Raw genomic sequence first — 22671 nt, forward strand, 5'->3', positions numbered from 1 at the left:
CTGCCAACCTATTTTCTATCCTTGTCAGTACCCTGCCGCCAATACCATGTGCCCTATTTTTGCTCACTAATCTCATATGTTGGATATTATCAAAGGCTTTCTGAAGTCCAGGTAGACTACATCCACTGGCTCTCCCTTGTCCATTTTCCTAGTTACATCCTCAAAAAATTCCAGAAGATTAGTCAAGCATGATTTCCCCTTCGTAAATCCATGCTGACTCTGACCTTAATGCTATCCAAATGTGCCGCTATTTCATATTTTATAACTGATCTCCTACCCTCCTACCATCCGGGAGGCGCTACAGGTCTCTCCGTTGCCGAACCAGCAGGTCGAGGAACAGCTTCTTTCCGGCCGCTGTCACTCTACTAAACAACGTACCTCGGTGACTGAAAACCTCACAATCCACATTAAACCCCCCACTCCCCCCCCCAAGTCACCCTGCGTCCTCCCCCATCCTCCTCACAGTTCACCCCCCCCCCCCCCCCCCGGACACTTATTATTATTTTTTTTTTTAATTCAAAATCGTTTGCTATGTCGCTCTTCAAAGGAGATGCTAAATGCATTTCGTTGTCTCTGTACTGTACACTGACAATGACAATTAAAATTGAATCTGAATCTGAATCTGAATCCCTCCAGCATCTCCCCCACCACCGATGTCAGGCTAAAGGGCCTGTCCCACTGTACGAGTTCATTCAAGAGCTCTCCCGAGTTTAAAAAAAATCAAACTCGAGGTAAGCACGTAGAATGTACGTAGCGGGTATGTCGGAGCTCCGGACGTCTTTTAGCGGCTCGTAACGCTAACGGCAGGTACTCGGGAAACGCGGTAAGCTTGGGAAGACTCGTGAAGATTTTTCAACATGTTGAAAATTGTCCACGAGAGCCCCGAGTACTTACGAGCAGCCATTACCGTAATTCTCCGAGTTCGAATGAGGGGAAACTCAGGAGAACTCTTGAATTAGCTCGTACAGTGGGACAAGCCCTTAACTGGCCTATAATACCCTGTTTTCCGTCTCCCTCCTTTCTTAAAATGTGGGATAACATTAGCTACCCTCCAATCCACAGGAACTGATCCTGAATCTATAGAACATTGGAAAATGATTATCAATGCATCCACGATTTCTAGAGCCACCTCCTTAAGTACCCTGGGGTGCAGAGCATCAGGGCCTGGGGATTTATCAGCCTTCAGTCCCATCAGTCTACCCAACACCATTTCCTGCCAAATTTGAATTTCCTTCTGTTCCTCCATCACCATAGATCCTCTGGCCACTCGTACATCAGGGAGATTGTTTGTATCTTCCTCAGTGAAGACAGATCCAAAGTACCTGTTCAACTCGTCTGCCATTTCCTTGTGGGGAAACAAGACAGTGGGAGAAATATAGTCAGCACCAGGTACACTGGACATGGGTAGGCAGGAAGGAGGGTATGGCATTGAGTTCCAATCCCAGTGAGGGGCTGAAATCCCACAGATTGGTGTCTGACCTCATCTATAAAAGTAAGCAATAGAGGCCATGAATAAGCTCTAGATAAGGTTTGGTCAAAGTGTATGAAATGGAGACACAAGCTTTTTTCTTAATGTTCTGATCTTTTATAGCCATCTCTGCCAGAAGATGTAGAATGCAAACATCCAGAATTTCTTGATGCACTGGAGAAACATTTCATCATTCCTGCAACAATCCGGCCAAGGCTCAAGAAGTTCCGAATTGAGGTAATTTTCCATTAGATAATAATTCCCCTGTCACATACTGCGATAATGAAATCATCTTGATGTAATACGAATGCCAAGCAATGACCATCACTAAAATAACCACCATCACCAACTTCCCTCCCATCAACATCCTGTGTGTTACCATTAACCAGAAACTCTGCAGGACCTTCCACATGAATATTGTGGCCACAGGATGAAGTCAGAGACCAATTATGCTGTTGCAATTGATTCACCTCCTGACACCTTAATGTTTGCTATTCTCTACTTTGCTGATTTGGCTAAAGAGCCAACTCTCTTTAAGAAGTTCCAAATCGAGCAGAAAAAAAGTAGATTGCATTAATGATAATTTGTCCACTCTTGCTGTTGCTGCTCTCTATCATGGTGAGTCCTTGCCTACAGTGTGTGCCTTCTCCTGAATTAATTGCTGCCACACATTTTGGGCATTTCCCAAACCTCAGCGCTTAGTCTGAAGAGGGGTGTCGACCTGAAACGCCACCTATTCCTTTTCTCCAGAGATGCTGCCTGACCCACTGAGTTACTCCAGCATTTTGTGTCTTTCCACCAGCTGTCAGTGGTGGGAATGAAGGAGAAGATCATCAATTGTTCGGCCTTCCCTCATCCACTGACCCTGTTAAACTGCAGATTGAAACCAAACTAATTATTCTTTTATTTATCATGGATGCAAGTTAGAGTACAAACATTGAACCAAATGCCTTCCATTACAAACTATTATCTTTTTCAGAGATGGTCTACATTTTAATTTATATTAATACATCATGTCCCCGCACCAAGACATAATCGCACATTTTGTTGTTCTAGGTTCTGTTCTGGGGACTCCGAGACCTCAAACGTATACAGATGTTTGAAGTGGAGCAGCCCCAGGTGACGATGGAGTGTGGTGGTCAGAAAGTAGAATCTGAAGTCATGCCAAGTTACAAGTTGAACCCAAACTTCGGTGAACTTGTGAAATTTTTTGAAGTGGTGCGTAACAAAATCTATTTTGAAAAAAAATATAACCTGCTAAAAGTTGGGTTTGTTGAAGATCTAGAGCTGAAGATTTTTCTGAGGGATAAGATGGGCTTGCATCTGCAGAGATAGTGTTTGATTAGGAATAGTCGGCTTGGTTTAGTGCATGGGACATGAGTTTGGTTGAGTCTTTTTGAAGAAGTAACCAATAAGGTTCATGGAGACAGGGCCATAGACATGGTAAATATGGACCAATATGGCCTTTGATAAGGTTCCGCATGGTAGGCTGCCCTGGTAGATTAGATCGCATAGCACCCAGGCAGAGGATGAATGGTGATTGCAGGTCCAAAGTCCCGGTGTGATATGCTGATATGACATCACTTTTTCCTCACTCGTTTCAATTCCAAGACCCTCCGAAGTAGCAGCCGATTGTTTCATTACCCGAACCATTCTGTCTGTGGCTGAAACTCTGTATCTACGTCCTCTGGATTCAGCTGGAGGGGTCTGGAAGAGAGCAAGATCAATCCACGGGCCGTCTGTGGCCAGGAGTGTTTCTGGAATTCATTCCATGTTCTGCACTGCTCTGCACTAGAACAGGGTGGGGAAGGAGAATACAGCAACTTCCCCGATTCCAGAACAACACCATTTATAGCAGCACGTGGACAGGCACTTGAGTGGGTAAGGCATCGAGGGACTTGCAATGAATGCAGGAAAATGCGATTTGTGTTCACTGCAACATGGTGGCTGAAGGACTTGGATTTGAGTGTCTGATTCTATTCTAATGCGGCAGTGGTGTAATATACACTTGTTGCTGGCCATTGATGGGCTCCCCAGCCCAAACTGCAGCGCTATTTTCTAGAGAATTATTTAACTGGAACTGGGCAGGACGGGGGCTCAGCAGTTGAGCTACAGAGACCCAAGTTCGATCCTGACTTGTGCTTTTCTAGATAGAAACATATAAAGTAGGTGCAGGAGGAGGCCATTTGGCCCTTCGAGCCAGCACCGCCATTCATTGTGATCATGGCTGATCGTCCCCTATCAATAACCCGTGCCTGCCTTCTCCCCATATCCCTTGACTCCACTAGCCCCTAGAGCTCTATCTAACTCTCTCTTAAATCCATCCAATGATTTGGCCTGCACTGCCCTCTGTGGCAGGAAATTCCATAAATTCACAACTCTCTGGGTGAATTTTTTTTTTCTCACCTCAGTCTTAAATGACCTCCCCTTTTTGTATGGAGTTTGTACGCTCTCCCCATGACCTGCATGGGTTTCCTCCCACATTCCAAAGACATACAGGTTTGTAGGTTAATCGGCTTGGTATGAGTGTAAAATGTCTCTAGTGTGTGTAGGGTAGTGTTGATGTGTGGAGATCACTGGTCGGTGCAGGCTCAGTGGGCAAAAGGAACTGTTACTGCTGCTGGATCTCTAAACTAAACGCAACTTTTGCTTGCCAGGAGCTGCCAGAGCAGATGTATCTTCACCCGCCCCTGAGCATTGTGGTGGTGGAGCAGCGAGCGTTTGGCCGCACTGTTCTGGTCGGCACCTTCACCGTCACAAACCTGCAGCAGTTTTCCCTGGAGGAATTGGAGGAGAGTTCAAGCCATGAAGATACACAACCCAAACCCCGACGTAAGGAAAATGGGAGAAAGGGATTTGAGAACATAATTAGTAAACTGTCTGGGAACGGCATCTCCAAATTCACTGGCTGGATTGCTTTTCCGTTTTTAAGACAAGGGGCATAGGTACTGGTTCCGTGCTGCAGCACGTCACACCTTATAACCATATAACCATATAACAATTACAGCACGGAAACAGCCCATCTCGACCCTTCTAGTCCGTGCCGAACACATAATCTCCCCTAGTCCCATATACCTGCGCTCAGACCATAACCTTCCATTCCCTTCCCGTCCATATAACTATCCAATTTATTTTTAAATGATAAAAACGAACCTGCCTCCACCACCTTCACTGGAAGCTCATTCCACACAGCCACCACTCTCTGAGTAAAGAAGTTCCCCCTCATGTTACCCCTAAACTTCAGTCCTTTAATTCTCAAGTCATGTCCCCTTGTTTGAATCTTCCCTACTCTCAGTGGGAAAAGCTTTTCAACGTCAACTCTGTCAACTTACACCAGGTCTCTGATTATTCTAACAATGCTGAGCAGGTGGGTGGGGCAGTGAGGTGGGGAGGAGGGGGGGTGAGGCGAGGCGGCAGGGTGAGGTGACGTGGGATTGAGGTGATGCAGGGTGGGATGGGGGGGGAGGGAAGGGTTGGGGGGTGGTGAAGTGGGGGGGGCTGGTTGTGGGATGGTGCGGGGGGAGGGGTCAGGGCATGGGGGGGGGTGGTGAGGTGAGGTGGCAGGGTGGGGAGGTGGTATGGCATGGGGTGGGCTGTGAGAATGTGGGGCATGGTGGGCTGTGAGGGGGAGTGGGGAAGTGAGATGGTGCGGGGTGGGACGGAGGGGCAGGGTGAAGTGGGTTGGGGGGCAGCAGAGGGTGAGACTGCGTGGGGTGGGGCAGGCGGCATTGGGCAAGGGAGCAGAAATTTCAACGGAGCATTGAATTTTTAAAAAGTCCCCTGTCGAATAACAAGTTAAACCCTTCCATGCACAATCCACATTTCCAAGTGCTTTCCCCTTTAGATTTCCATGAATCAGTTTTTAATGTTAATTTCTGCTTGTTTAATGGAGATCATAGTTTTTGGAATTTGCTGTTAACAGGAAAAGAGACTAAGAGACCCTCAATCTCTAAGAGAAAAAGAGATCCACAAATCGCCATTTCCATTGAAACAGAAGTGTCACCTCAGAAGAAGAAAAGACCTCTCGATGTTCTGAAGGTAGATGAATATACCACCTTATATACCAACGCAGTTTAGTCTTGTTATTTGTTAATGGTTTATTATGTGTTGAGTTACAGTGAAAAACTTTGCGTGTTATCCGGGCAAAACATACCATACACGAGTACAACAGGTGATGCAAGAGAAGATAAATATAGTTCAGAATATACTGTGACTGTTACATGGAAAGTGCAGGTGAACAAAAGTGCATGGGCCACAATGAGATGGATTGGAAGATCGGGACTAGCTGGCTTAAGTATTTTGATAACAGTGGGGCAGATATTGTTCCTGAATCTCCCATCTATGGGGTGATGGTAATCCTTGAGGATAATTTCATCCTTCCTGACGCAACACACCATGAAGATGGACTGGATGGAAGGAAGTGATGAGCCTATGATGGGCTGGGCTGTGTTCAACACTCTCTGCAGGTTCAGGCAGCCAGCTGCCAATTCAGGCTGAGATGCAATCTGTCAGAATTATTTCCCTAGTGCATAGAAGAATATAACACAAAGAACAGACACTTTTGACCCACAATATCTGTGGTGAACATAATGCAGATGAGCTACACATGGTCCATATCCCTCCATGCTCTGCCTATCCATGTGCCTGCGTAAAATCCTCTATCATATCTGCCTCCACCATCACCTCTGGCAGAGTGCTCCAGTAACCCACCACCCTCTGTGCCCCTCTCATCTTAAAGCATTGCCTGCTAGTCTTTGACAATTCTCCCCGGAGTAAAGGTTCTGACTGTCCATCCTATCTGTCCCTCTCATCGTTTTATACACCGCTGTCAAGTCACACTGTGACCTCCAACATTCCAGGGGGAAAAAACAAGTTTGTCACACATTCCTGGGTCTATAATCACTTAGGATAGACACAAAAAGCTGTAGTAACCCAGCGGGTCAGACAGCGTCTCTGGAGAAAAGGAATAGGTGACATTTCAGGTTGAGACCCTTCTTCACACTCGACCCACAACAACACCTATTCCTTTTCTCCAGAGATGCTGTCCGACTCGCTGGGTTACCCCAGCTTCTTGTGTCTCTACTCAGTTTAAACCAGGATCTGCAGCTCCTTCCAACCTAGAATCACTTGGAACCCTGGCTGAGCTCTGGCTTCTCACTTGTGGCCAACAAAAGATATAACAATCTGTGCTCCATCTCATTTCCTTTCTTCAAGATCAGGGTGGCCACATCTACAAACATGCTACCTGCAACCTCTCAGCCTCCGATGCACCGCAGTGTCTCCAGTCAGCACTCGCACTCCTAATCCACCCTCCAACTGGAGACACTTCCCACAGATGCATCAGCCTCATGGGGGGTCTCAGAATTGCCACACTCTACAGGCTGTACAATATCCTGGGTATAGATACATGCCATTTTCTAAGTTAGAAGGGTCCAGCATGATGTATTTCAACCCCTGTTCCATCACTTTGATTGAATGATAAAATATATCTAAGCACTTGTCAAGCAGCAACTCGGCTGACATCAATTTCACAATGCACAGTCAAAGGCCAATGTTGAGAAGACCTTCATAGCCCCTCTCACACCCCCATCTCAAGCCACTTCAATACTTCTGGTCCCATCGGCTAAAATTAATTGGCCCCCACTGAATACAATCACAAAGGAGGTTCCTCAGGGATTTAGTTATTAAGGTAACGCACTTGGACTATGAACAGTATAAACAATGAAAATAATATACACCCGCTCTTGAGTACCGCCAGTCTGCATTCTGAGACCACATGAGAAAACCACATGTGATTGATTAACTCTGACCCTTACAAATAAACATGATTGGGACGGATATTGTATCTTCGCCTTTCCAGCAGCCGTGTGAATAAATGAAGCCTTTGAACAGATTATTGCTAAATTTGTTTCCATCAGAACTAATGAACAGGAGGCAGATTTTGTACACTCATATTAAATTGTTACCATATTCTCTGCTATATTTCCTTACGAACTTGAAGAAAACCTCTTCAGCCCATCTATTCTATAGTGATTAACAGAGTAATCCTATCCTCCCCACGTTCCCATCCACTCCCATTAGATTCTAAGCCTTATCTACTGTGCGCGAAAACCAGAATATCCAGGGAAACCCATGCAGTCACAGATAGAACATGCAAACTCCACACAGACAGCACTAAAGTTGGATTATACCTGGACAATTGGAGCTAAGAACCAGTAGCTTACCATCTGTGCCGCTGGGCCACAACTCATTGAGAAAGGAAGAGTGCAAGTCAAGTTTACGTTGCTGGAAGGGACATTTAGTTTACTTTAGTTTAGATATACAGCATGGAAACAGGCCTATCAGCCCACCGAGTTTGCACCGACCAGTGATCCCCGAACATTAACACTATCCTACACACACTAGGGGCAATTTGCACTTATGCCAAGCCCATTGGCCTACAAACCTGTACGTCCTTAGAGTGTGGGAGGAAACCGAAGATCTCAGAGAAAACGCATGCAGTCACGGGGAGAACGTACAAACTCTGTACACACGGCACCCGTAGTCGGGATCCAACCAGGTCTCTGGCGCTTCAAGCGCTGAAAGGCAGCAACTCTACCGCTGTGCCACCGTGCCGCCCTCGACAGGGAACAATGAGAGATTGACTAAATCAACATCTAGAAGGCGCATCTAGTTCAGTTTAGATTATTCTTGTCACATGTACTGAGATACTATACGGTGACAAGCTGCTTTGCATGCTATCCAGGCAAATGATAGCATACATCAACATAAGTCCAATAGTGAAATAACTGGAGTGAATCTTCCCTCAAAGCAGCTCGCAAACGTGATGTTTAGAGAAAAAAGAAGTGTTGCTGCATTTGATGCAGACCACAAAATGAAAAGAAACTTGATGAAGGCCACATGGCCAATCACTCAGGAAGGTAAAAGTCCATGGAATCCAAGGAAATGTGGCGAGTTGAATTAACAGGTAGACAAAAATGCTGGAGAAACTCAGCGGGTGAGGCAGCATCTATGGAGCGAAGGAAATAGGCAATGTTTCAGGCCGAAACCCTTCTTCAGACCCTTCAGCTCCAAAGATGCTGCCTCACCCGCTGAGTTTCTCCAGCATTTTTGTCTACCTTCGATTTTCCAGCATCTGCAGTTCCTTGTTAAACAAATTGAATGAACATTTATTTTTTGAGAGAGAAAACTAAGAGTAATAATTGATGTGCGTTGTTGTTGGTGGAAGGCGGCAGGTTTCCACAAGGCTCATCCCAGCCTGTGTGGTTGGATAGTGAACACTGCAGGTTGCAGCAGGAAGTAGTGGACTGCTCAGGTGAGCGCCATGGTGACTAAAGGAATTCAGAAACGTATGAGGCAGTGCAATTGGCAAAGACAAATGATGCAAGGGATTACACAGTGTAGGAGGAGTAAGTGCAGGGATCTTGGTGGGCAGCAGGATAGGCTGGGAATGTGGCTCAGCGGGAAATGAAGATAAACACAAAATGCTGGAGTAAAGCCCCTGTCCCACTTACATGTCCTTGGCACGTTAATTACGCGACCTCGTGGTCGCGATGAGCCACGACGGTCCCGCGAAGGTCGCGCACGATTACATGCGCCCGCAGATCCGTCTGGAGTGCTTGACGTCATTTGAAGACGGACACAAAATGCAGGAGTAACTCCGCGGGACCGGCAGCATCTCTGGAGAGAAGGAATGGGTGATGTTTTGGGTCGAGACCTCTTCAGTCTGAAAGAAGGGTCTTGACCCGAAATGTCATCCATTCCTTCTCTCCAGAGATGCTGCCGGTCCCGCTGAGTTACTCCAGCATTTTGTGTCCATCTTCAATTTTCTTGGCCCCGCTCTGGGAGTAGTAGTGGGGGCGGATCCGTACCGCAACGGACCCAGGCTGAGTTCGGCGATCGTTGTCCTGCTTCTGCTGCTGTTGGAGGTGAGACGTTGCGTTGCGCCAGGGTCTTGGGCCTGTCCCATTTTGGCCATCAGTTATGTGACAAGCCGTTGGCGCGCAAAGATTTCGTTCGTTACAAATATTTTGGAGCGCCGCGCGATATCGTGCACAACTCCATACCCCTGGAGGACACGTAAGTGGGACAGGCCCTTAACTCAGCGGGACAGGCAGCATTTTGGTCGAGAAAGAATGGGTGACATTTCGGGTCGAGACATGGGAAAGGGCAACGATATACAGACAACGATATAGAGAGATATACGTGGAACAAATGAATGAAAAATATGCAAAAAAGTACCAATGCTCAAGGAAACAGGGCATTGGTAGCTGTTTGCTCGGTGAGAATGAAAGGCTGGTGTGACTTGGGTGGGGGAGGGATGGAGGGAGAGCGAATGCAGGGGTTACTTGAAGTTCGAGAAATCAAACTCGTACCACTCGGCTGTAAGTTGCCCAAGCAAAATATGAGATGCTGTTCGTCCAATTTGTGTTTAGCCTCACTCTGACAATGGAGGAGGCCTAGGACAGAAAGGTCAGTGTGGGAATGGGAATTAAAGTGTTTAGCAACCAGGAGATCAGGTAGGTCCAGGCGGACTGAGTGATGATATCTTTGTTCAGTGGGTCGTTGCAGGGAAGTTAGGTAGGCTGCAGGGCGGAGTGTTCAGATTAAAGATCAAACTAAACCTTACTCAATGGTCATTGCCAGGGGAGTATGTTCTACACCAAAGCCATCTAGATACAGCATAGCCATGATCCGCTGGGCTGTTCTGGTGTAGTCACACCAATGATAAGTCAGCTGACAGTGGAGAACAGAAATAAGGAAGTCTTATTTCCTGCTTTTCAGATACCAATGAAGAAACTGGCCCTGCCAAAACTGGAAAGTGCACCTGAAGAATTTGAGGAAAAGGTTGAATTGTCAGAACTGGACTGGTGGTCAAAGTACTACGCATCTGTGGAGGAGATGGAGGTGAGATAGAACGGGCAGATGTCTGCCATCTCCACTGAGATGGGCACAGCTGAGTTTGTGACTGCACGTGCTATAATAATAATAATAATAATAAGTTTATTTATATAGCACATTTATAGTCAATTTTCATTGACCCCAAAGTGCTTTACATAATTTAAAAATCAGTTCCATACAAAGCATAAAGATGGGTTAACAAAATAATAAAATGCATAAACAGGACACAACATGTAACATAAACATCCACCACAGCATTCATCACTGTGGTGGAAGGCACAAAAAAATTTGGCCGTCCTCCTCCATTTTCCCCCCCCCCCCCCGTGGACAAGACCAGAGTCCAGAGTCCAGTCCAGGATCGGTCTTTCCTCACCGGAGACCGCGGCTTCAAGATTGTGTAGGCCGCAGGCCGGCGGTTGAGATTTAAAGTCCCCGCCGCAGCCAGAAGCACCGTAGACTGCAGGGCCGGCGGTCGAAGCTCCCCTCCAGGGGTGATGGGAAGTCCATGCCGGGCCCGCGGTAGAAGTTATCCGCGGGCCGGCAATGGCGGCTTCTTCTTCCCCCGGGTCCCCCACGAGGGATCCCGGGCTGTAGACGCCGCAGCAGCTGGAACTCTGCAGACCGCGGCTTCAGGCTGCGACTTCAGGCTGCCGGCTGCCCCGGGCCAGTGAAACGGAGCACTCCCCTCCGGCGAGCCCCAGCGAGGGCTCACCCGCTCCACGCCGAGTCCACGCTGCGCCTGCCGCTGAAGCCCCGGGCACGTCTCCGGGAAAGACCTCGCCGATCCTTGATGGTAGGCCATAAATGCAACTCCTTACACAGAGATGTTCAGTTAGAAATCTTTGATCTACCTTTAGCTCCAGTTTAATAGCCACAGAATAAAAGTGTCCACATTCTGAAGTGTGTTACCACAGGTTGTACAGTCTTGTGCCTTTGGCACGATATGTTGCCACTGACTCCAGCAACAGCCATTGACCTCTCACAAGGTTACCTTGATTTTCTCTTATACTCACTCATTTCCGAAGATTAACTGTGACCTGTTTTTAAGAGTCATACAGCACGGAAACAGGCCCTTTGACCAACATGCCCCATCTAAACTAGCCCCACCTGCCCGCATTTGGTCCATGTCCTTCTGAACTTTTCCTATCCCTGTACCTGTCCTAGTGTCTTTCATAAAGTGTTAATGTACCTGCCTCCATTTTCTCCTGTGTAGACCTCTCTACCACCCTTTGTGTAAAAAAAATGTTGCCTCTCAGGTTCCCATTAAATCCTTCCCCTCATCTTGAACCAATGTCCTCTGGTTCTTGATTCCCCTAACCTGAGTAAGAGACTGGGAATTCAACCTCTGTATTCCCTTCATAATTTTATACACCTCTATAAGATCACCCCTCATCCTGCGCTGCAGGGAATAAAGTCCTCGCCTGCCCAACCTTTGCCTACACTTAAGTTCTGGCATTGTGCTTGTAAATCTTCTCTGCACCCTCTTCAGCTTACTGTTGCGAACTGAGGGAGATAGTTTTCACACAGAGGGTAATGGGTAAATGGAACGAGCTGCCATGTGAAGTAGTTGAGGCAGATACAACAACAACATTTAAAATGTGGATAGGTCCAGTATATGGGTAGGAAATGTTGAGAGAGATATATGCTAGGCATGGGCATTTGGGACTAGCTTTGATGGGACATCGTGGCTGGCATGGGCCGAAGGGCCAGTTACAATGCTGTATGACTCTATATGACTCTGTGACCTACGACTTGCAGAGTTGTAACATGATGTTGCCATTTTAGTACTCGAGGCCCTGGCTCACGGAGGCAAGACTGCCAAACACCTTTTTCACTGGGTCTGGAGAGGGTCCAGAGCAGGTTTACAAGAATGATCCCAGGAAAGAGTAGGTTACCCAATGATGAGTGTTTGTCGACACTGGTCCTGTATTCGCTGAAGTTTAGAGGAATGTGGGGGACCTCATTGAAACGTACAGAATAGTGAAAGGCTTGGATAGAGTGGATGTTGAGAGGATGTCTCCACTAGTAGGACAGTCTGGAAATAGAGGTCACTAGCCTCAGAATTAAAGGATGGCCCTAGAAAGGAGATGAAGAGACATTTCTTTAATCAGAGGGTGTGCCACAGAATGCTGTGGAGGCCAAGTCAATGGATATTTTTAAGGCAGAGGTAGATAGGTTTTTGATTAGTACAGGTGTTAGAGGTTTTGGGGAAAAGGCAGGAGAATGGGGTGAGGAGGGAGAGATAGATCAGCTATGATTGAGTGATGGAGTAGACATAATGGCGTAATTCTACTCCTATCACTTATGACCTTCTGTTGCCATGAAGTTTTATATTTGTCCCTGTAATGAGGCAATGGTTGTGCTCGAGGCATTGTGTAAAGAGGCCAACTCCAGGTGGATTTAACCTGCGGGAGCAGCAGATCCACCTTGGCCCTCATCTGTAACCACTTTCCCAAGAACATACATCAGTCTAATTGGCCTAGAATGTCCTGTATTCTGTCTCTGTTTCTTTCTTTCTCATCTTTCCTAAACGGAGCCTTTACATGGTGGTATTCTAATACTCGGACACCCAATCAAATCTGGAAAGTCTACAATGAATACACCTACTTTCTTCGCAGTTATTCCTTTGAAGAACCTGGGATACAGGCCATCAGCTCCAGGGGATTTGACGATCTTAGATTGCCTAATACTTTTTACCTGGTGTTGGTGGGCCAGTGTTCTCAGATCATCTCGAGCTGCAGGATAAAGTTCTTCTGTGCCCTTTGCTACAAAACGTTGTGCCACTATTTGTTTGTGTTTTGCACCATGGAGACAGATGCAACGTATTTGTTCACATTCTGATGCTACTTTATTTCCGTTAATTCCCAAGTCTTATCCTCTGAGCAGCTGATATTTGCTTCAGCTGCCCTTTTCCTTGTTACTCATGTGGAAGCCACTTCTGTGCTCCGCGATCATCCTGTAATCATATGACTTCCATCTCACTATGAAACTGGTCTCTTTATTGAACCTGCATTAATTAATTATTCCCAATTGATACACGCAATTAATCCCAATTAGAGCTCTTCAATACTCCCCCAGTGTTCACTGTGAGTGTCTTGCCCTGGTTTGACCTCAAAAAACACCTCAGTGTATTTATTTATCTGAATTAAACTCGTTAGCCATGCCTCGGTCCTCTTGCCCAGTTGATCAAGATCCTGCTATAATTCTTGATAACCTTCTCCACTGTCTACAATATCATTGATATCAATAATATATATCCTGTAAACCAAGGGATATAGTTATCATTACAACAAATAAAGATTCTATAGTGCTAAAGTGAGAATTAAATATCATTCAGCGAACACAAGAAAGCTAAGGAATGTGGTGCGGATAATAAGGTTCCGAATTTGAGGCTGATGGGCCTGTCCCACTTGCGCAACTTTTTTGGCGACTGCCAGCACCCGTCAAAGGGCGTTGCAGGTCGCCGAAAATTTTCAACATGTTGAAAATCCCGCGGCGACCAGATCAAGGTACAATTCTTTGGGCGACCACTCACGATCATGCAGGCTTCACCCTGCGACATGTTGCTAAAACACGCTGGAAAAAGTCGCGTGTGGGACATGCCCATTAAACACATTTTTGGTGGAGGAGTGGAAGCTTTATCCTGCAGCTAATGGGATCTGAAAACACTGGCCCAATATTCTCAATATCTTAACCTGTATTAGATTTTTGGTTGATATTTTGTTCAGGTCAAATAGCTGCATTTTTGAAATTGTTGGGTGATACATGGACATGTGTATGATGAAAAAATACTAACAATTTTTTTGTTTTTTAGAAAAAAGAGAAGGAAGAGGAAGAAGAGGAAGTGATTGAGATGGGTAAGTAATATATAGAGCAGGAGAAATAGAGGCCGGAGCAGCCACTGCCCCTGGAGCCTGCTCCACCCTCAGTGAGATCAAACACCGATGCCTTAAACCGTCCAACACTAGGCAGTCTGTGTCATTGGCAACCCATCACCACACTAAACATTCATTTCCAGTCGAGGATAAATAATCTGTTTAGTGTATTGTCACATGTTGAGTATAGAAGTTGGGATGTATTGTTAAAATTGTACAAGGCATTGGTGAGGCCAATTCTGGAGTATGGTGTCCAATTTTGGTCGCCTAATTATAGGAAGGATGTCAACAAAATAGAGAGAGTACAGAGGAGATTTACTAGAATGTTGCCTGGGTTTCAGCAACTGAGTTACAGAGAAAGGTTGAACAAGTTAGGGCTTTATTCTTTGGAGCGCAGAAGGTTAAGGGGGGACTTGATAGAGGTTTTTAAAATGATGAGAGGGATAGACAGAGTTGACGTGGAAAAGCTTTTCCCACTGAGAGTAGGGAAGATTCAAACAAGGGGACATGACTTGAGAATTAAGGGACTGAAGTTTAGGGGTAACATGAGGGGGAACTTCTTTACTCAGAGAGTGGTGGCTGTGTGGAATGAACTTCCAGTGAAGGTGGTGGAGGCAGGTTCGTTTTTATCATTTAAAAATAAATTGGATAGTTATATGGACGGGAAGGGAATGGAGGGTTATGGTCTGAGTGCAGGTATATGGGACTAGGGGAGATTATGTGTTCGGCACGGACTAGAAGGGTCGAGATGGCCTGTTTCCGTGCTGTAATTGTTATATGGTTATATGGTTAATATATGGTTATTATATGTACCAAGGTATAGTGAAAAGCGCGACACAAAATACTGGACTGACTCAGCACCTCATATTTCACTTGTACAGCTTATCATACGATACTATATGATAAAACTTTATTCATCCCCAGAGGGAGATTTCTCTGCCGACAGTCACAACACACAACAATGTACACAAAACCTTGAAATTAAAAGTGACAAAAACAGAAAAGGACAAGCGACTGTTGCCTGGCTGCCGTGTGCACAGCGCCTTCACCGGAACATACCGGAACAAGCAAGCGAACGCAAACTTACCCCCGAGGCAGAGGATTCTAAAACTCCAGTGCCCCGCCCCCCACACTGGGTTCCCCTTTGTTCTCCCACCATCCCTCACGGCGGTTCCCCCCCCACGCCAGGTCCTCCATTGTCTTCTCCGCCCCTCCCTCATGCTCCACCGCCACTGAGGTTCCCGCTGCTGCTGTGGCACCCATTGCCGCTGAGGCCCCACCACTGCCGAGGCTCCCGATGCCGTCGAGGCTCTAGCTGTCGCCGCTGAGGCTCCTTCGGCCCAGGCAGGCCTCGCTGCCCGGTTTCTCAGCAACGGTGTGAATGTTGACTTCTCCAACTTCAAGTAACCCTTGCTTACCCACTCTCTCCATCCCTCCCCATGCCCAGTACCGTTAGGGCAGTCACGGTGGCAAGGCGGTAGAGTTGCTGCCTTACAGCAAAATGCAGCGCCAGAGACCCGGGTTCAATCCCGACTATGGGTGCTGTCTGTATGGAGTTTGTACGTTCCCCCCGTAACCTGTGTGGGTTTTCTCCGAGAACTTCGGTTTCCTCCCACACTCCAAAGAATTTCAGGTTTGTAGGTTAATTGGCTTGATAAAATGTTAAATTGTCCATGTTGGCGATATGCAGAATACTGCCCTGCCGATTACAACATTCAGAAGGTTCAGACGGTTACTTGAAGTTCGAGAAGTTAATATTCGTACCGCTGGGGTGTAAGCTCCCCAAGCAAAATATGAAGTGCTTTTCTTCCAATTTGTGCTGGGCCTGACTCTGACAATGGAGGAGGCCCAGGACAGAAAGGTCAGCGTGGGAATGGTAGGGGGAGTTAGAGAGAGATAATTTAGCTTGTAGTTGGTGATTGAAGATGATGGTTTATCACCATGACCTCAAGGTAAGTTGGCAATGGGTAATAACTGCTGTTCTTGCCACATCCCAAAACTGCAACAATCATTTGTTAGAGTGCAGAAGAGATTTGCCAGGATGTTGCCCTGAAATTATAAGGAAAGGTTGAATATGCTGGGATAGCTTTTCTAGAGTGTAGGAGGCTGAGGAGTGCTCCTAATAAAGTTACAAGTGATGTCGATAGGATAATAGTAAAAGTATTTTTCTTAGGGTAGGGAAGTCTAAATCTAGAAGGTACAGATATTAGATGGGAGGGGAGAAATTTAAAGATCTTGAGCACGTTTTGCACACAAGTTATAGGGTTTTATTAACACAAGATGTTTATATGGAAAGAGCTGCAGGAAAGATGAGAGAGGCAGAACATGGAGAATGTTTGAATGGAGTTTGGACAGATGTTTGGCTGGGAAGGGAAAATAAGTATTATGGTCACATTGTAGGCAAATAGAATGATGGGAGCCAGGTACCATGGTCAGCATGGGCAGGATAGGCTGTGGGGCTCGATTCTGTGCTGCATAACTCTCTCCTTTCTATAAATTAAACAAAATAGTCCCATCCAACAGGCAAGTTGAGTTTCCGTTACAAGTCTCATCACGTTGTCATGTTGGTCAACCTGTTGTCTCCTCAGTTTAACATGTATCACTTGCCCCGGTTATGAGCAATCTCCGTGAGTGGGAGCTGAACCTTCCGATGTTAATTTGATGCCACAATGATCATTTAGAAGAAATCACAAACCACAGCTTGTCTGCTGGTGTAAAATATGGAATTATGTACTCACTTGCCCACTTTAAAAAAAAAAAGATCAAGTCATGGACGGCACGGTGGCCCAGCGGTAGAGTTGCTGCCTGACAGTGCTTGCAGCGCCAGACACCTGGGTTTGATCGCAACTGCAGATGCTGTCTGTACGGAGTTTGCACGTTCTCCCCGTGACCACATGGGTTTTCTCCGAGATCTTCAGTTTCCTCTCACACTCCAAGGACGTATAGGTTTGTAGATTGGTATCAGTATAAATTGTCCCTAGTGGGTGCAGGATAGTATTAATGTGCAGGGATTGCTTGTCGGTGGGCCAAAGGGCCTGTTTCTGCACTGTATCTCTGAACTAAACTAAACTAAACATTATTAAACGGGGCGGGTGAGAGGTTGAGGCTGAACATCGTACAGAGAGTTAAGCAGACTCTCCTCCCCATCCCCAAGACCATGAGTTCTCAGATAAAAGATTGATCTGAAATGTTAGCAGTGTTTCTCTCTACATAAATGCCACAGAATGGCGGGGTAAGTTCACCATTTTCTCTTTTCCTTTCGATTTCTGGTTTTTCTGTTCCTTTGCCGAGCGCTCATTTTCCATCTTGATGTTTGCAGATGTTGATCCATTGATGCCATCAACAAGTGATGATCTGGAGAGGGTGTTTATTGCACCCAAGGAACAGCCAGTCACGCGAGGAAAGAACATCATTACAACTTTTAAGGTAAACCCACTCTGTCAGCCTCACCCATTCCCACACCATCTCTCTCTGGTGGCCAGGAATTACTCTGGGTTCTCCCTCTATTCCATCAGTACCTTGTGTTTTTTGCTCAAGATTCCAGAATGACATATCAGAGCAGCATGGTGGCGCAGCGATAGAGTTGCTACCTTACAGCGGCAGAGGCCAGGGTTTGATCCTGACTACTGTACGTGTGCTGTCTGCATGGAGTTTGTACGTTCTCCCCGTGGCCTGCATGGGTTTTCTCTGGGTGCTCTGGTTTCCACCTAATCATAATAGTACTTTATTAGCCAAGAAGGGTTTCGGGCCAAAACGTTACCTATCTCGTTTGCTCTATAGATGCTGCTGCACCCGCTGAGTTTCTCCAGCATTTTTGTGTACCTTTATTAGCCAAGTATGTTTTGCAACATACAAGGAATTTGATTTGACATATGCTCACACAATTAAGAGCAACAAGACGCCCAAATACATTTTAACATGAACATCCACCACACGACTCCCCCACATTCCTCACTGTGATGGAAGGCAAAAAGAGTGCAATCTTCTTCCCTTCTTTGTACTCCCGCGGTCGGGCCACTCGAACCTTCCGTTGTCGAGGCGATCTTGCCTCCCGCAGCCGGCAGTCGAGCCCTCCCCGCTGGTGCGATCAAGCTGCCGCATCGGGGGGATCTCAGCTCCCCCGCGCCGGGTGATCGGGCCCCGGGTCAGGGCTCGTCGAAACATCTGCGACTTGGAGCTTCCCGACATGAGTCTCTAGCCGAGACTGCGAGCTCCTCGATGTTCAAATCCACAGGCCGCGGTTGGAGTGTTGATCCCAGGCAAGGGATCGCAGGCTCCGATGGTAAGTCCACGTCCCCGCGGTGGGGCTCAAAGTCAGTCTCGAGCAAGACCGCCAGCACCATGATGTTAGGCCGCTGAGCGACCGGAGATACGATCCGGATAACAATCGCATCTCCGGCAAGGTAAGAGACTGAAAAATGTTTCCCCCGACCCCCCCCTTCCTCAGCCCCACATAAAACAAACTGGAGAACATTAACACAAACTTTTAAAACACACTAAAATAACAAAAAAGACGAAAAAACAGACAGACTGTTGGTGAGGCTGCCATCCGGTGGAACACCCGCCCCCCAACACTCCAAATGTTTGTAGGCTAATGGCTTGTTATAAGTGTAAATTGTCCCTGGTGTGTATAGGATAGTGTTAGTGATGCGGACTCAGTAGGCCATAGGACATGTTTCCATATAATCCTCCAAATTTTCGCCACCTCCAACGGGATCCCATTACTGGCCACATCTTCCCATCTGCACCGCTTTCAGCTTTCCGCAGAGATTGTTCCCTCCGAAACTCCCTGGTCAACTCGTCCCTTCCCACCCAAACCACCCCCTCCCCAGGTACTTTCCCCTGCAACCGCAGGAGATGCAACATCTGTCCCTTTACCTCCCCCCTCGACTCCATCCAAGGACCCAAACAGTCTTTCCAGGTGAGGCAGAGGTTGACTTGCACCTCCTCCAATCTCATCTACTGTATCCGCTGTTCCAGGTGTCAACTTCTCTACATCGGTGAGACCAAGTGCAGGCTCGGCGATCGTTTCGCTGGACACCTCCGCTCAGTCCGCCTGAACCTACCTGATCTCCCGGTTGCTCAGCACTTCAACTCCCCCTCCCATTCCCAATCTGACCTTTCTGTCCTGGGCCTCCTCCATTGGCAGAGTGAGGCCCAGCGCAAATTGGAGGAACAGCACCTCATATTTCGCTTGGGTAGCTTACATCCAGCGGTCTGAACATTGACTTCTCTAACTTCAGATAGCCCTTGCTATCTCTCTCCATCCCCTCCCCCTTCCGAGATCTCCCACTAGTCTTACTGTCTCCGACTACATTCTATTTTTGTCCCGCCCCCTCCCTTGACATCAGTCTTGACCCGAAACGTCGCCCATTCCTTCTCTCCAGAGATGCTGCCTCACCCGCTGAGTTACTCCAGCATTTTGTGTCTACCTTCGATTTAAACCAGCATCTGCAGTTCTTTCCTCCACATGTTTCCATGCTGTATCTCTAAACTAAACTCAACTGTATCGTAGGTGTGTGGGTAAAATGAGAATGTGGTATTGAACCACAGTGAACCAAGACTCGACAACAGCATCAAAGTCAAGGCTTGCTCTGCTTCTGTTTTCTATGTTTATGGGTTCCAATGTAGTAAGGAAGACTTTTCATCTTGTTGCAGATTTACAACACAGAACTGGAGAAGGAATACAATAATTTTCAGGATTGGCTTTATATCTTCCCCCTGTACCGGGGAAAAGCCAATGATGATGAATATGAAGATAATTGTGAAGATCGAATTATGGGCAAATGCAAGGTTAGCTCCACTGCTTTTTGCCATCGCATACTTCCAGTATTTGTCAGGAGCTCATTCAATACACATGAAATTGGAGTATTGTTACCAGGCGACAAATTAAGAGAATGTGATAGAAAATATTTAGCTAGGTTTCAGTGAAGGACGCACACACACACACACACACACACACACACACAAGCTGGGCAGAGAAGACAATGTCGCATGGAATCTAAAGAATAGTCCAACGTTGAATCGCAGATTAGCTCAGTGGCAAAAAGCAAGGGCAAAATGTTTGTATCAAGGTGAAACCTAGTACTCACACCATCGCTGTTTGGAGGCATTTCAATAATTAAGCTTAAATATGTTGGACCTGATAAGGATGTTTGCTGATGATAATTAAAGTAATCACATTGCTAACAAAAGGAGGAAAGCCTTGGAGCACAGGAATACATGGATGGTGTTGATTTAGCCTTATTGGAGATGTGAGTGCATGGTGTTCAGAAAGTCACCATTGAAGAAAATCCACATTACAGAAGAGTGCTGGAGGTGTTCCAACACATAACAATGGGTGAATCCCTATGGCCTGATCATGTGTATGCAAGGATATTGCAGGACACCAGGGAAGAAATGATTGGACCTTTGGCAGAGATGTTTGTGTCAGCGATAGTCACAGGTGAGGTGCCAGATGACTGGAGGATAGCTCCAGGATGGCTCTGGAGGATGGCTGATGATATGGAATTAAGTGGAGAAGCAGGTAATGTAGAGAAAACAGGGACTCTGCAGAAGGACTTGGACAGGTTGGGAGAAAGGGCAGAGTAGTGGCAGGTGGAATATAGTGCAGCAAAGAGTGGAGTCCTGCATTTTGGTGGTAGGAATAAAGTTGTAGACTATTTTCTAAATGGGTAGAGAATCCAGAAATCGGAAGTACAAAGGGACTTGGGAGTGCTGGTGCAGGATTCCCAAAAAGTTAATTTGTAAGTCAAATCGGTTGTAAGGAACGGGAACGCAATGTTAGCAAGAGGGCTAGAATCCAAAACCAAAGATGTAATGCTGAAACTCTAATGGGCACTGATAATGTCACATTTGGAGTATTGTGAGCAGTTTTGGGCACCATATATACAATATTTTATTACATGTCATTTGAACCTCAGTGAGGCTCAAACGACATATCAGAGGAAGTATGTGCTGGCTCTGGAGAGGGTCCAGAGGAGGTTTACAAGAATGATCCCAGGAATGAGTGGGTCAACATGTGATGAGCAATTGTTGGCACTGGGCCTGTACACGCTGAAGTTTAGAAGGTTGAGGGGGGGGACCTCATTGAAACTTACTGAATATTGAAAGGCCTGGATAGTGTGGATGTGAAGAGGATGTTTCCACTAGTGGAAGAGTCTAAGATTAAAGGTCAGAGCATCAGAATAAAGGGACGTTACTTTAGCAAGGAAATGAGGAGGAATTGATTTTGTTAGAGGGCAGTGAATCTGTGGAATTATTTGCCACAGAAGGCTGCAGAGGCCAAGTCAATGGATAGATTCCTGATCAGTACAAGTGTCAGGGGTTATGAGGAGAAGGCAGGAGAAGGAGATTAGGATGGAGAGATAGATCGGCCATGATTGAATGGTGGAGTAGATTTGATGAGCCATATAGCCTACTTCTGCTCCCATCACATATGACCTTATTTAAGAAAGGCTGCAAGGAAAATCCTGGGAACGAAATGGCGGTGAGCCTAAAATCAATGGTGGATAAAATATTGGAGGGGATTCTGAGAGACAGCTTCTCCGTGCATTTGGAAGAGCAAGGAGGCATGAGTCAGGTGGCTGGGTCACATGAATCCCTGCGGGACTGTAGGGGTGCAGGACTGTTCTAAAGAAGGAAATCAGGAGAGCAAAAAGGATGGGAGGGGTGAGATAGAAGATTACGGTGAACCCAAAAAGATTTTCTGTATATTAAGGGACAAGGAGTGACTTAGTAGAGAGTATGGTCCCTTCATTGATACAGTCAGAGTCTTGTTATAAAGTCAGGGAGTTTAAAACTAGAGGGCACAGGATGTGGATCTTTGGTATCCTCTAGCAAAGAGTGAAGACAATGGATGTATTCACCACACAGGTGAATAAACGTTCAGATATGAAGGTTTGCGGGGTTGGTGCAGGGTCCACTCCATATCAGAGACTCACATAGACACATTCCAGCTCCCATTGTGACCCATTCTGATTCTCCTCTCACCCATCGACTCCCCCTGAATCTGCCACATCTCCATTCAACAGGCATTGTCCAGTGGTCAATTAATCTACTGTTGAATCCCGGGACTCTGAGATGTGGTGGGAACCTCAGAATCCCGACTGGACGACGCAGTTGCCCAAACGCTGATGTTCTCACTCGTCATTACCCCAGTACTCCTGTTGGAATCGGCCCGCTGAGTTACTCCAGCATTTTGTGTCTTCAGTGCTGCTTATTCCAGTTGTGCAACGTTGCTACATCACAAATGCTACATGTTAGAACATCTGTCAAACGTTATCACGACATGTTACAAGTTACATTAGTCGGTAGGCGGTGCGACTCTCGTCAGCAGTGGCCTCTGCAGCCCGTCTGCGCTTTTATTATTTTTTGTCTATGTTTTTATGTAGTTTTTGTTTTTTTGTTGGGGTATGTGTGTGGTGG

General features: G+C 46.5%; 1 protein-coding gene across 1 annotated transcript in view; it reads left to right on the plus strand.

Annotated features, from left to right (window-relative positions):
- Nucleotides 1-22671, plus strand: part of fer1l4 (fer-1 like family member 4) — a 118680-nt gene that overhangs the window by 69287 nt on the left and 26722 nt on the right. The window contains exons 27-34 of the mRNA XM_055652728.1: nucleotides 1592-1705; nucleotides 2525-2686; nucleotides 4126-4300; nucleotides 5391-5506; nucleotides 10253-10375; nucleotides 14184-14226; nucleotides 17564-17670; nucleotides 19903-20037. Of these exons, the coding sequence (XP_055508703.1) occupies nucleotides 1592-1705; nucleotides 2525-2686; nucleotides 4126-4300; nucleotides 5391-5506; nucleotides 10253-10375; nucleotides 14184-14226; nucleotides 17564-17670; nucleotides 19903-20037 (975 nt within the window). The remainder of the gene's footprint in view (nucleotides 1-1591; nucleotides 1706-2524; nucleotides 2687-4125; nucleotides 4301-5390; nucleotides 5507-10252; nucleotides 10376-14183; nucleotides 14227-17563; nucleotides 17671-19902; nucleotides 20038-22671) is intronic.

This window comes from Leucoraja erinacea, chromosome 21, assembly GCF_028641065.1.
Source record: "Leucoraja erinacea ecotype New England chromosome 21, Leri_hhj_1, whole genome shotgun sequence".
NCBI classification, from domain to species: domain Eukaryota; kingdom Metazoa; phylum Chordata; class Chondrichthyes; order Rajiformes; family Rajidae; genus Leucoraja; species Leucoraja erinaceus.